This window comes from Rhinichthys klamathensis, unplaced genomic scaffold (assembly GCF_029890125.1).
Source record: "Rhinichthys klamathensis goyatoka isolate OS25496 unplaced genomic scaffold, OSU_Roscu_1.1 h1tg000758l_1, whole genome shotgun sequence".
In the NCBI taxonomy this organism is placed as follows: domain Eukaryota; kingdom Metazoa; phylum Chordata; class Actinopteri; order Cypriniformes; family Leuciscidae; genus Rhinichthys; species Rhinichthys klamathensis.
In genome coordinates this window covers 162,501-177,500 of record NW_026607163.1, presented here as the reverse complement: position 1 = coordinate 177,500, position 15,000 = coordinate 162,501, and the positions used below count along the sequence as shown (strand labels likewise).

Below are 15,000 nucleotides of genomic sequence, written 5' to 3'. Positions count from 1 at the left end.
TTCTAAATCATTTTCTATGTTGTTTTGATGCTTTGGCAGTACAAAATGTATTTTTTTTGTCATGCCAATAAAGCTGTCTGAATTGAATTGTGTGTGTGTGTGTGTGTGAGTGTGAGTGAGTGGGAGACAGAGAGAGAGTGCGTGTGCATGTGTGTGGAGTAAGAGTTGCACAATGTGTGTAACAGGGCATCAGCTCTGAGGCTATAAGACTCCTCTCTCTCTCGTCTCAGCGTGTGTGTGTCTCTCTCTCTCTGTGTGCTTTCAGACGTGATGTCCGAGACCATCTTCGAGGGCTTTGAGAAGATGAAGAAGCAGAACAAGGAGCAGGTTCCTCCTCCGGCCGCCGACACTCAGAAGAAGCCCAACGCTGGGAAGCAGACCAAGAAACTCCCCACCAACGGCAGCTCCAAACCCACTCAATACAAGACACTGGAGGAGGCCGTCAAAGCCGTGAGTACACACACACACACACACACACACGCGTCTGGTTTACTATCCTTGTGGGGACTCTCCAAAGACACAATGGTTTTTATACTGTGCAAATATATTATGTATAATTGTTTTTTATACTGTATATTCCGTCTCCTTACACTAACCCTACCCATCACACACACACACACACACTAACCTGACCCCTAAACCTACCCAACACACACACACTAACCTGACCCCTAAACCTACCCAACACACACACACACACACACTAACCTGACCCCTAAACCTACCCAACACACACACACTAACCTGACCCCTAAACCTACCCAACACACACACACACACACTAACCCGACCCCTAAACCTGCCCATCACACACACACACTCACTCACACACACACAACTTTCTGCATTTTTACATTTACAAATAAACTCATTCTATATGATTTATAAGCTTGTTTCCTCAGTTTAGGTCCACAGTGACACGAGTCCCCATGAGTGTGTGTGCATTCAGGTTTAAGTCCCCATTGGGATAAACACACGTGTTTAATGTCAGGGGCTTATGAAATCTCACCGTTGTGTGTGTGTGTGTGTCTCAGCTGGACGTGGTGGAGTTGAAGCAACAGCTGGAGAAAAGTCAAAGCCTGTTTCCCGAGAATCCTTCGGTCTGGGTGAAGGATCTCGCTGGATACCTGAACTACAAGCTCCCGGCTCCAGAGTCAGACCCCACGCTCAGCAGCTACGGCCACGGTGTGTGTGTGTGTGTGTTATAATCACAGGACAACCTGAAAAAATGTTGTTTCCCATTCAAATATGACGCAGAAAAAACAACTTAACAATCAGAAATGTTTCATGAGCAGCAGATCGGCATGTTCGTATGAATACATGTAGACTAAAAAGGAACTAGCTTTAAAGGAGTAGCTCACCTCAGAATTAAAATTTCCTGATAATTTACTCACACACACGTCATCCAAGATGTTCATGTCTTTCTTTCTTCAGTCGAAAAGAAATTACGTTTTTTGAGGAACACACTCCAGGATGTTTCTCCATATAGTCAACGGGTCGAAGGTCCAGATGTGAGTTTCAGTGCAGCTTCAAAGTCTCGACACGATCCAGCCGAGGAATAAGAGTCTGATCTAGACAAACCAGCCGACATTTATAACAAAATACACATTTATATACTTTTATCCACAAATGCTGGTCTTGCACTAGCTGTGATGCGACACACATTACGTGATCACGTTGAAAGGTCAAGCGTGACATAGGTGTAAGAACAGACCCATGCTGCGTCCCAATTCGCATACTATCCGTCCTAAATAGTATTCGAAAATAGAATTAGTACGTCCCAAATCGTAGTATGTTGAAATGAGTGTCCCAAAGAGACCCGGATGGTCTACTATATCCGGTCAGAATCCGAAGTGCAGATCGATGCGCACTCTAACGGCTGATATTGCCCACAACCCATCGCGCGCTGGATGAGGATTCGGTTAGAACTACAAACACGAGTGAAAAGTGTTCAAAAACTACAGACATGGAGGACGCGCGAGTCCGACGGTTATGAGTTTTAAAAGGGGTTTGAGTGATTAATTAACAGTATCTAACCTGACGAAAATGTATTTATTCAATGTTGTCCACATTATATTGCATCTGCAGCAGCACCCACGACTGGCAGATGAACGTGCCACAACATTTCTCTCCGAAATCGGCGAAATGGTAAGAAGTTATATAAGATTGAATGGAGGATTTTAACTGTGACGAGATGATTGACATGCAGGGCAGTTTACGGTGATAGGATGCACGCGACAGATCTGTCCGTTAAAGATGACGAAGTAGTATGTCCCAAAGCTTGCCTACTCTTTTGCTACACACTCAAAAGTATGTACTTTTTCTTCACAAAAAGAGTACAAACTTTTAGGGCGTAGTATAAGTAGGCGAATTGGGACGCAGCACCAGTGTTTACAGAGTGAACACGCAAAGACTAAGACAAACGCCATTTACACAAAAAATAAAAGCTAAAACAACAATGTTGGACAATTTTAAAGTTGAAGGAGAAAATGAGATGGAGTTTTACACCCTACGTCAACCTTTCCAACCTGATCACGTAATGCGTGAAGTCGTGGACGTGCTAGACCAGCATTAGTGGGTAAAAGTATATAAATGTTTATTTTGTTATAAATGTCCGCTGGTTTGTCAAGATCAGACTCTTATTCCTCGGCTGGATCACGTCGAGACTTTGAAGCTGCACTGAAACTCACATCTGGACCTTCGACCCGTTGGACCCCATTGAGACACTATATGGAGAAATCCTGGAGTGTTTTCCTCAAAAACCTTCATTTCTTTTCCACTGAAGAAAGAAAGACATGAACATCTCGGATGAAGTGTGTGAGTAAATTATCAGGAGATTTTAATTCTGAAGTGAACTAATCCTTTAAATTTTCATTACAAGCTGTTCACGCATTGGCAATAAAAAAGCGAGTAATACAAGAAAATTCTTACACATATAAAAAAAAAAGAAAGCAGTATGACTTTTTGGGCCAAATCGAGCGTCACCCTCTGAATGTCACAAGACTCGAGTGGTTAATCTGTCCTGCAGGAAAACTGTGCTTTTGCAGATCTGATCTAATGCTGTGTCTGTGTGTCTAGATTACCCATACTGCCTCGCTGGGAAGGAGCTGAAGGGTGTTATAAAGAACCTGCTGGGCAAATGCTCAGACACGCTGCCCGAGTTCTTCGACCACTGCGTGTTCACCATGATCCGAGAGCAGGACCGACAGCCGAGTGAGTCGCGTTCATTCACACAGCACTCTCGGACTGGTTGTTCGGTGTGTCTTGTGTTTGGTGGTCATGTGGTTTTGGCTATTTGCTCCCGAGTTTGCATGTGTGTGTTTGTCTCCCACAGTCGCTGTGTTGTGTGTTAGATGTGTGAGTCAGTGTGTCTCAGTTACAGGAACAATGGCTCTTCTGTCATTCACGCTCCCTCTCGACCAGTTCCTCCAGTGATGTTCTTGCTAGACCTCATCAATCATGAGTTTTGTGCTGACGATTAACTGTCATACAAATAATTGTGTTTAACGATATATATATATATTAGGGATGCACAATATATCGTCCGTCATATCAGTATCAGCTGATGTATGTTCATTTGATGTTATCGTTAAGAAAATGTTGCTGATATATTAAAGCCGATTAATAATGTATTTCCTTCAGCTGAGACACTTCAGATGGGTTTAAATTGCTTGAAATATGATTGGAATCACTTCAAAAAGGAAAATACAGTAAAGTGCAACACAAGTCTGTCATATCGCCTACATAACATTAATATAATTGTGTGTGTGGGACATGGTTTTTTTTTTTGTAATCAGGCTCTCAAAAATTATATAAATATTTATTTAAATTGATCGGCCAATATATTGGTTTTTGGCTTTCAAATATAAAGATTTATCGGTATCGGACAAAATTTTCATATCGGTGCATCCCTATTATACTTAAAAATAAAAAATTAGTCTTTCATAGACAGTCTAGGAAGGTCTCTTTTTAAGTTTTGTTACAAGTTGTTCACACATTGTCAATACAAAAAGCAATTAAATCATTAAATTCTTACATGCAACCCCTTTAAACGTTTACGTTTCTCTTATCTGAATGGCAAAATGTGATCCATTTATCTCTAATAAGTGTGTGTTTCTGCTTTGGCAGGCGAGTCTCTGCACGGCTACAGGATGTGTGTTCAGGCTGTCATGCAGGACAAACCCAAAATCGCCACGCTGAACCTCGCCGACGTGAGTCACACTCCTCATACGCCGTCTTTAAACTCTACTGGGCGACTGACAGGGCTGGGGATCCAGTCAGATGATCCGATTTGATTTTTGATTTCGATTCCCGATTCGACTCGATGCAAATACAGGTGAAACTCGAAAAATTTGAATATCGTGCAAAAGTTCATTTATTTCAGTAATTCAACTTAAAAGGTGAAACTAATATATTATATAGACCCATTACATGCAAAGTGAGATATTTCAAGCCTTTATTTGTTATAATTGTGATGATTATGGCTTACAGATATGAAAACCTTTTCACAATATTCTAATTTTGAATTTGGGGTTTTCATAAGCTGTAAGCCATAATCATCACAATTATAACAAATAAAGGCTTGAAATATCTCACTTTGCATGTAATGAGTCTATATAATATATTAGTTTCACCTTTTAAGTTGAATTACTGAAATAAATGAACTTTTGCACCATATTCAAATTTTTCGAGTTTCACCTGTAGATTTAATACAAATCCTATATTTATAATAAAGAAGTGTGAACATAAGTTTACAAGTGATTAATTAATAAAAAGAAATTAACAGCCACAAACCTCTATATTAAACTCTTGTTTATTTTAGGTACACTTGTGTACATTAAAACAAAACCCAACTCTATATTTCAAATGCATGCAATGAATAGACAGGATTTTGATGCAAGATGAAACATTGATGCTGAAAATTGGACAAAAGATCAAACCGGATCAGGTTATCTTGTGTTTAAGATTAAACAAACATGAAATCTCACAGCATTAGCTGTAACATGCAAGCCTATGAACAGTGTAACTAATACTGGCTTCTGGGTGATGGATAAATAAATATGGAAAAATATCGATTTGTGGCCTTTTTGAATCGACCACATAAAAAAAAAAAAAAGATTAATCGAAAAATCTATTTTCTATCAGCCCTAGCAACTAATAGTCGCTCTTATGACACTGTTTCATGCACTGAAAGTGTGTTTCTAGTTGAACGAGCGGTGTGTGTGTCCTCTCCACAGCACCTGGAGCTGCTGCGCTCGCACCAGAACCGGCCCGTCACGTGCTTGACCATCATGTGGGCGCTGGGACAGGCGGGCTTCTACGACCTCGGCCAGGGCATCAGAGGTGAGCGGTGTTGAGAAATCTCTGCTGATGTGTGTAACTGCGCTTCTCCTGGGACTGAACACGGCCAGCGAGACTGAAACTTGTGAACTTTATACTGGTTTTCCTCATTGCCCTCTGAAAGGCCTCGTATTCAACACGGTTTTATTTGTTTCTTGCACCAAATACACTCATAACATCTCTGTGTATATTTTTCAACACTGTTTTCATCTAGTATTAAATTGACTGTACCTTTAAGTATTCTGTGTGTAAATCACAAAATCTCGATTCAAACACACAGAAATGACTGATTCGGCTCTGTCTATCGGTAGTGATCAAAATAGAGGAAATCACCTTTTGAAAGTAACTTGACGCTTCAAATACAATTAGTTTTCATTACATCGTTACACCAGTAGGTGTCGACAAGTGACTGAATGATTCAATGGCAAAAAAATGTTTTATAATCAAGGGATTTGTTTAATAATGCTGATTCTTGCATTAATGAAACAAGTGAAGACTTTACGAGTGAGTCATTGAATCATTCATTCAAGAGATTTGTTCAAAAACACTGATTCGTCCATTAAAACAAGTGAAGATTTTACGAGTGAGTCATTGAGTCATTCAAGAGAATCGTTCAATAATGCTGATTCATCCATTAATGAAACAAGTGAAGATTTTACGAGAGAGTCATTGAATCATTCAAGAGATTCGTTCAATGATGCTGATTCATCCATTAATGAAACAAGTGAAGTTTTTCCAGCATTTGTTCGAACAGATTAAAAAGTTGTAAAAAAAGTTATGATTCTGAGTTTACCCAGAAAAGTGCAGCTCTAACGTCCAGATAATTTCATGACCTGTTGTTGTCCTGTAGTTTGGTTGGGAATTATGCTTCCCGTTCTCGGGATGAAAGCGCTCTCTGCGTACGCCGTCGCTTATCTGGAGCGACTCCTCACGTAAGTCTTTACAAGATCTTTACTTTCAATCTGGAAGTCCTGGACTATCTGAGCTGAAGCTCAGGGTTTGTTGTATCCGTGTTTCAGGCTTCATGCAAACCTGACCAAAGGATTCGGGATCATGGGGCCGAAAGAGTTCTTCCCGCTGCTGGACTTTGCTTACATGCCCAAAAATGCCCTGTCACAAAGGTAAGACACTTTACGTGAGTCATTGAATCATTCAAGAGATTTGTTCAATCATGCTGATTCTTCCAAACACGTGTGTCATTGAATCATTCGTTCAGGAGTTTTGTTCGAAATCATTGACTCATCCAGTAATGAAACGCATGAAGTCTTTACGAGTGAGTCATTGAATCATTCGTTCAGGAGTTTTGTTCGAAATCATTGACTCATCCAGTAATGAAACGCATGAAGTCTTTACGAGTGAGTCATTGAATCATTCGTTCAGGAGTTTTGTTCGAAATCATTGACTCATCCAGTAATGAAACGCATGAAGTCTTTACGAGTGAGTCATTGAATCATTCGTTCATGAGTTTTGTTCGAAATCATTGACTCATCCAGTAATGAAACGCATGAAGTCTTTACGAGTGAGTCATTGAATCATTCGTTCAGGAGTTTTGTTCGAAATCATTGACTCATCCAGTAATGAAACGCATGAAGTCTTTACGAGTGAGTCATTGAATCATTCGTTCAGGAGTTTTGTTCGAAATCATTGACTCATCCAGTAATGAAACGCATGAAGTCTTTACGAGTGAGTCATTGAATCATTCGTTCATGAGTTTTGTTTGAAATCATTGACTCATCCAGTAATGAAACACATGAAGTCTTTACGAGTGAGTCATTGAATCATTCGTTCAGGAGTTTTGTTCGAAATCATTGACTCATCCAGTAATGAAACGCGTGAAGCCTTTACAAGTGAGTCATTGAATCATTCAAGAGATTTGTTCAATCATGCTGATTCTTCCAAACACGTGTGTCATTGAATCATTCGTTCATGAGTTTTGTTCGAAATCATTGACTCATCCAGTAATGAAACGCATGAAGTCTTTACGAGTGAGTCATTGAATCATTCGTTCAGGAGTTTTGTTCATAATCACGCGTTTCATTACTGGATGAGTCAATGAAGTCTTTACGAGTGAGTCATTGAATCATTCGTTCAGGAGTTTTGTTCGAAATCATTGACTCATCCAGTAATGAAACGCGTGAAGCCTTTACAAGTGAGTCATTTAATCAATTATTTGAAAGATTTAAAAAAAAAACGCAGATTCATCCGGTATTGAAACAAGTGCAGACTTTACGTGAGTCATTGAATCATTCGGGAGATTTGTTCAATCATGCTGATTCTTCCATTAATGTTACGAGTGAGTCATTGAATCATTCAAAAACACTGACTCGTCCAGTAATGAAACAAGTGCAGACTTCACGAGTGAGTCTCTGAGGCGGCCGCTGAGGTGTGTGTGTGCTGATTGATGTGTCTCAGTCTGCAGGAGCAGTTGTGTCGGCTTTATCCGCGGCTGAAGGTTCTGGCGTTCGGAGCGAAACCCGAATCGACACTGCACACATACTTCCCATCATTCCTGTCACGAGCAACGCCGAACTGCCCTGATGCCATGAAGAAAGAGGTGCCACACATCAGCTACAGCCTTATTAAATTCACTTTTATTTTTCTCCACGTTCCGTTTTATTTTATATTTCCACTTTCCATTTTATTTTTCCACATTTCGTTTTATTTCTTCCCCCAAACTCAATTTTATTTTGTTCCCACATTCTGTTTCATTTTCTACAAAACTTATATATATATTTTTTTTTCTTAAATTCTATTTTCTGGATGCTGTGGAAATGAAATGCTGTGTTGTCTCTTAATTTTTTCAGGATTCTGTGTTTTTTATGATTTAATACGCATTTATTATCAAAAATAGTTGTAATCAAACAAATGCCTGAAACTTCAACTTCAATCTTTTAAAATGAAATTTGGACATTTCCTTTATTTTTTTGGCTAACAAAGTGCAACATGACAGAGGTTTACTGTTTTAATTAAAACTTGGATGCAATCAAATGAATGCAGAAAACTTTAACAATTTAATTAATCTTTTAAAATGAATTGAACAATTTCTTTAAAAAAATATATTTTCTTAGGCATACAAGGTGCTGCACAACTGAGGTTTACTGTTTAAATTAGTAACCTGCAAAAATTGAGATATTCTTTAAAAAAATGATGTTTTAACTACAGTATTGTTTGAGAAGTATATTCGACTGTACAATAGTAATATATTCCTCTCATAATTTTTTCAAGTAAAACTGAACTTTTTGTCAGGTTGTGATGTGTGTGTGTGTGTGCGTGCATGTGTGTGTGTGTGTGTGTGTGTCTGATGATAGTTTTCTTCAGTCAATTCTATTTTTATGACTGGAATGAATTCTGTAATTCCGTCTGTGTTTCCTCTGATTAATGTGCTGTTATTCATGTGTGTGTGTGTGTGTCTGCAGCTCCTCAGAAGCCTGAGCGAGTGTTTGACCGTGGACGGCCAGAGTTTGAGCGTCTGGAGGCAGTTATACACCAAACACCTGCCTCAGTCCAGGTGACCCGCATCACGCCTCTGCTCAACTATTAACACACATCAGGAGGTTTGAATTGAACAACATCTTCAATGCTTTCTTTCTGTGTTCAGTCTGCTGTTAAATCACCTGCTGAAGTCGTGGAAAACACTTCCTCCGAAGGTAAGAGCGCACCACACACACACACACACACAGCCGTCGTCTCGTGCTCCTCACTGTCCTCACGTCATGTGTTGTCCTTTAGTTGCAGAAAAACCTCCAGGACACCATCCAGTCCTTCAGGGTGACCAATGACGAGCTGCAGACCAGCACCAGCACACCCGACGTTCATGACTGCAACTCGCTCTGCGATGTAAGACACACACACACACACACACACACACATATGCACGCATAGACACATATGCACGCACAGACACATACATACACACACACACACACATGCATGCATACATACATACACACACACTTGCACGCACAGACACACACACATACATACATACATACACACACACACACACATACACACTCACACATACATACACACACATATACACACGCACATACACACACACGCACACACACACACTCACTAACTCTCTCTCATACACACACACACATACATACATATACACGCACGCAGTCACACTCACATGCATGCGCACACACATACATACACACTCACACTTACTCACGCACACACACATACACACTCACTCATGCACATACACGCACACACACACACACACACTCTCTCAAACTCACGCACGCACACACTCGCATACTTGCATACACACTCTCTTACATACATACACACACAAACACACACACACAGACATATTCACACACACATACATATACACTCACATATACACACACGTGTACATACTCCCACATACACTGGCAAATCTGCATAATTATATATGTGTGCAAAAATGAACCGCTTTATTTTTCGCTGCGCCCTGGAACGCTCTTTCTCCTGCGCGACACACACTGTGCTGTTGTATGTTGATCTACTGTCGCCCTTTTACCCATCAGTCCCTGCAGCAGAAGATGAGCGGTCGGGGCTTCCCGTGGTGGCGCGTGCTGATGATGACGCTGGTGTTCGTGGCGGGCTTCATCGCGCATGACGTCAGGTCACATGGCTCGTTCACGGACTCCACCACAGCGCTGTACCTGGAGAGGTCAGGGGTCACCGCCGTATCCCAGCAGGCCTGGAGCAAAGCGGCGCATTACGGCCAACAGGGCGTCAGGTCAGAATGAGCCAGAGATGGTATTATATTAAATGTTAACAAACAAGTATTCATTACTTCAATGAGCTCATTGTTTCTGCATTGAATTACTACATTGAATTAAATTAATACATTTTTAGCTAACTGTGATTTTTGTATATGTACATTTCTGAAATACATAACTTGGATAGTTACCTGTGCTGGGTGTCGGGTCACATGACTCACGAGTGCGCCTGGGTGTCGGGTCACATGACTCACGAGTGTTCGTGTGCTTGCAGCTGGTTGGCCGAGAACACGCCGCATTATTACTCGCGTGGCGTGGAGGCCGTCGGGCCGATGCTGGAGGACGGGAAGGACCGGGTGAAGGTGGCGTTCGCTTTCATCGCACAGAAGAGCTCACAGATATTCCTGTGGATGCAGGAGAACGTGCCACGGCTCATCGAATGGGTGAGAATTACACACTCGCTGTTATCTATTTCTCTTTTTTAGAATTTGAATGATAATAAAGATATTGTTTGATAAGTGAGATCTCTGATTGAAGTACTTGAGAAAACTAAAAAAAAGTGCTAGCCTTTTGAACGCCTTCAGTCCTGGAATTTCATTTAACCGTATCTGTGTGTGTTCGTTCCTCACACAGATCCACGCAAACACTCCGGAGAGTGTGTTTCAGTTCATCGAGTACGTGAAGGAGCTTCTGCTGTTCATCCATGAGCGCTTCATCATCCCGTCACTGCAGTATCTGTCCACAGCTCTGCAACACACCTGGAAGAGCCTACAGGAGTCCTGCAAGTCAGTCATCAACACTGAACACACACACCACACACACATTGATGTTGTTTCGCTACTAGAACAGGTTTTCCTGCTTGAATGTTGATTATTCTCCTCATATTCTCCATTGTTGCGGCTCCTCTCTTCCCAGTCTGTCAGTAACGCTCTGTTTACTTCCTGTCTCTATGAAGCCCCTCCTTCTGAAAGCACACTGTGCTCTGATTGGTCGGCTGGATCAGTGTGTTGTGATTGGCTGAGCGCTTTGAGTGTGTTTGGGAAATGTCCCGCCCCTTCCCATAACCGCCAGTTTAACACACTACTAACTAACTTAACCAGCCCCCGCCCCTTTATTCTGCACATTAATTATTATAAAGAGGAATATTGTAACGTGTTCGTGTTTTCCTGGAAGAAAACTCCTATGTGTATGTTTTTGTCCCCGATTATCATGAGTTCAAATGTGATTATTGATTTTATACAACATTTCAATAAATAAGAAGTTAATATTGTGTTATTTTTGCCACATTATCTGCTTTTTACATAATTATATTAAAATATTTCAATCGATTGACTGCCCTAATATATATATATATATATATGTGGCTCTGAGTTGCTGAACAGGTGTTGATGTGTGAATGTGGGCGGTCTTATGTTAATGAGTTTTGCAGTTCAATTCACATTTATTTGTATAGCGCTTTTCACAACACGCATCATTTCAAAGCAGCTTTACAGAAAAAACACGAGTCCACATTACAAAGTGATCTGTTATCAGAGGAAACTTAAGTTATGCATTTATGACCCCTGGATCAATTTTATGCCAAAAATCATAAGGATATTAAGTAAATATCATGTTTCATGAAGATATTTTGTAAATTTCCTACCGTAAATGATACATAAAACATTTAGCAGCACAATCGGGAACATAAATGCACAACTTTAAAGGCGATTTTTCTTAATATTTCGATTTTTTTGCACCCTCAAATTCCAGATTTTCAAATATTATCATATTCTAACAAACCATACATCAATGGAAAGCTTATTTATTCAGCTTTCATATGATGTATAAATCACAATTTAAAAAAATTGACCCATGTGACTGGTTTTGTGGTTCAGGGTCACTGTACCTACTAGCTAAACATGTATTGATGTAATGCATGCCTGTGTTTTGTGTGTCTGTAGCGGCGAGGTTTCTCTGCACTGCTTGCAGAATCACGTGAGATCCTTCACGAACAGCACCTGGGTGTACCTGCAGGACGCCACGACCGCCATCAAGAGCCGAGCGCAGGAGCTCCTGTCACGAGCGTGATGCACACACTTTTAAACGGACGTTTCTTCACCTCCCTTTTTTTGCTTTATTTTGTCAATTTGCATGAGATTTTATATCTGTTGTGCTGACAGTTCTGTCTTTTATGCAGATGTTTTTCTTGGTGTTTATTTTACACAAAGTTGCCAATCCAGACGGAGTTGAAAGAGGCTGTTTTTACACACACACACACAGCCCTCATCAATAGCTCTCTCTCTGTGTGTGTGTAGTAAACCAGTGATGGCGGGCCTCTTGTTCCGAATGAAACATGTCTGTGGTGAAGGACAGAGACGGATCACTAATGACTACTGCTGCTGGCTGAGCTCTTTACTTGAACACTGAATATTAATGTGACACCCCTGTGTGATTGGACGATTTACTGTTTCTGCCCCATATGAAGCAACAAAGGCGTCCGCGATTGAACCTAGTGTGGTAGATTGCAAATCAAACCTAAACCCTCTGGTTTTGTCCTGTTTGGGATTTGCCAGAGGTTCAGTTCTGTTGTAGATTAACACATTATTGAAAGTTTGAATCTGGTGTGTGTCCTGTAAGATGAGCTGATTTGTTACTTTGTAAATGATTTATAAATAAATCAACCAATGCTGTACAGGTCTGTTTATTCCATCTGTTTTATTTCGATTTTCATTGTGTTGGAGCCCAAATGCTTTATGTATAAATACAATAATTTATTGAAAAACGTATGGAAGCTTAAAATGAACATATATCATTTATTTGTTGATTTATATAAACATTTAAATCTTGGGTAAGTCACCCGCCGTGGGTTTTGTGTATATTTACAATGGATACTATCCAAGCAGTTTTCAATCCCTTCGATAGCTCAGTTGGTAGAGCGGAGGACTGTAGAGGTGATTCACTGAAATCCTTAGGTCGCTGGTTCGAATCCGGCTCGAAGGAGAATTTTTAATTTGTTTTTTTTTTATTTATAAAACGGTTATTTCCAGTCCTAGATTCTGAGCTGTGTTTTATTCACGATGAAACACGTCTATGACCGCTTCACCCAACTATGTATCACTACGCAACACCCCATAGCAACCACTTTCAGCAACTTAAACATAATAGTATAGAGTAGATCGAGTAAAGCGAGTGTACCTGCGTTTACAGTAGATGTAGCATTTTCCTTCAGGTCAGTCCTATATTCGTAATAAAATATCCGTTTGAATGTCCGCAGAGATATCTTGTCTTTTTAACAGTTTAACGGGTTTTCCCGTTCCCCGACACGCCAGGCATTTATCAGTTGCGTCTTGCTTTTCCGTGTTCACGCGTTTCAGTCCTTTCAAAAGTCATTTCTACTGACTGACTCACTCATAAAGACAGTCTTTGCCGCCATCTAATGGCGAAAAAATGTAACTTCTGTTGCTGTTTACGGTCAAGGGTGGGACTATTTTTTCCAGCGGAAGGGAGGCTTTTAGTGATTTTACTTTAATGAAAATTAGTTTAAATATTTTCAATATAAAAGTCTTTTCTGCTGACTGACTCACTCATAAAGACCGTATTTGCTGCCATCTAATGGCGAAATTATGTAACTTCTGTTGCTTTTTACAGTCAGGTTTGGACTATTTTTTCCAGCGGAAGGAAGGCTTTTAGTGATTTTACTTAATGAAAATTGCATTGATACATATTTTTTTGGCTTTAGTATTGCGTGGTTACCGTTTTATAAAAGCAATAAGGTACTTGAGGCTAGTTCTGTATCGCGAATAAGTCACGGCTGAAGGGCGTTGACACCAAGAATATATAACTATGAAGACAACTATATTTGCGTCCGAACTAACGACCGATAACGGTCTGTTTGTTCTAAGCTCGCGCGCTGCGGGTTAAAAGTCTGTACAACGTCATTGAACATGTTTTTGCTGTTTTTGTTGCATTTACACGGCTTTAGCCAGCAGATGTCCTCAGCATGCTATATTTTGAGTGAAGTTAGTGTAATGATCTAATAATCTAACAGTGAATTTAGCCGTAGTCAATAGTGAAATAAAGACAACACTAGTTAGTCTTTCACCGCAACTTCAAAGGAAGCAAGACAATGTTGTCGAAACAAGCGCTGGATACCTGAGGTAATACTTCTCACCATTTATTCAGAAGGTATTAATGATTGTTTTCCATATCTATTTTCTTTCTGAAAAGTGGGTTTGACTTGTCAAACAGTGCTGGACCTCGAAGATGAACTTCGCCACAACGTCGGCTGCCATTTTAAATGCGCGAGCCTTTAAATTAGAATTGATTCTGATTGGCTTCCTGATGTTGAACGGTAAAACACTTGTTTATCGTTTAACATGAGGGAAAAAATCATTCCGAAAGCGATCCCAACGAAATCGTTTCTCTAACGTTATATCGTTATCGTTATAGTTGTGAACTATATCTATATCTTCACTATATCTTCATCGTTATCTTGATATCGTCCTTGGTGTGAACGGGCCTTTATTCAAGATAAGTTACAGCACAGCCTCTCGTAACTTAACCTTATTGCTTAACGTTACATAACATATTTAATGTGCAGAGTTCGATTCAGTTTAGCACAATACTAATAACGGTATGAACATATTCTGTAATACACAACCAACAATAACTAGTCTGCTACTACAGTTTCCGATGCCTATTGAAACCCATTAAGAACATTTATACTGGTCCGAGCTCTGAAACAGAAGGAAATATGTGTTTTTTTAACATTTACTTGAAATGTAACTATAGTAGTGTTTATTTAGTGTAGTGAGCATCCGCTGAAGTACGCGGGGGATTAGCTCAGATGGTAGAGCGCTCGCTTAGCATGCGAGAGGTAGCGGGATCGATGCCCGCATCCTCCACTTTTTCTCTTATGTAGCGGAAATAGGCTTTCATTTTCAACCTCGACGAGCATTAA

The 15,000-nt window shown here is 40.2% G+C and overlaps 1 protein-coding gene and 2 non-coding genes across 3 annotated transcripts in view; all 3 read left to right on the top strand.

The window, feature by feature from the left end:
- Window positions 1–12,734, top strand: part of tmem214 (transmembrane protein 214) — a 13,926-nt gene extending 1,192 nt beyond the window's left edge. The window contains exons 2-16 of the mRNA XM_056242834.1: window positions 266–450; window positions 1,035–1,185; window positions 3,079–3,213; window positions 4,129–4,211; window positions 5,238–5,343; window positions 6,191–6,272; window positions 6,360–6,461; window positions 7,753–7,894; window positions 8,757–8,848; window positions 8,939–8,987; window positions 9,070–9,177; window positions 9,864–10,078; window positions 10,336–10,504; window positions 10,695–10,846; window positions 12,002–12,734. Of these exons, the coding sequence (XP_056098809.1) occupies window positions 266–450; window positions 1,035–1,185; window positions 3,079–3,213; window positions 4,129–4,211; window positions 5,238–5,343; window positions 6,191–6,272; window positions 6,360–6,461; window positions 7,753–7,894; window positions 8,757–8,848; window positions 8,939–8,987; window positions 9,070–9,177; window positions 9,864–10,078; window positions 10,336–10,504; window positions 10,695–10,846; window positions 12,002–12,128 (1,898 nt within the window). The 3' untranslated portion in view covers window positions 12,129–12,734. The remainder of the gene's footprint in view (window positions 1–265; window positions 451–1,034; window positions 1,186–3,078; window positions 3,214–4,128; window positions 4,212–5,237; window positions 5,344–6,190; window positions 6,273–6,359; window positions 6,462–7,752; window positions 7,895–8,756; window positions 8,849–8,938; window positions 8,988–9,069; window positions 9,178–9,863; window positions 10,079–10,335; window positions 10,505–10,694; window positions 10,847–12,001) is intronic.
- A 218-nt stretch (window positions 12,735–12,952) lies between these two features.
- On the top strand, window positions 12,953–13,040 carry trnay-gua (transfer RNA tyrosine (anticodon GUA)). The gene is given in 2 exon segments: window positions 12,953–12,989; window positions 13,005–13,040. It is a non-coding gene; the product is annotated as a tRNA-Tyr (tRNA).
- Window positions 13,041–14,871: 1,831 nt separating this feature from the next.
- Window positions 14,872–14,944, top strand: trnaa-agc (transfer RNA alanine (anticodon AGC)). The gene has a single exon. It is a non-coding gene; the product is annotated as a tRNA-Ala (tRNA).
- Window positions 14,945–15,000: the final 56 nt, after the last annotated feature.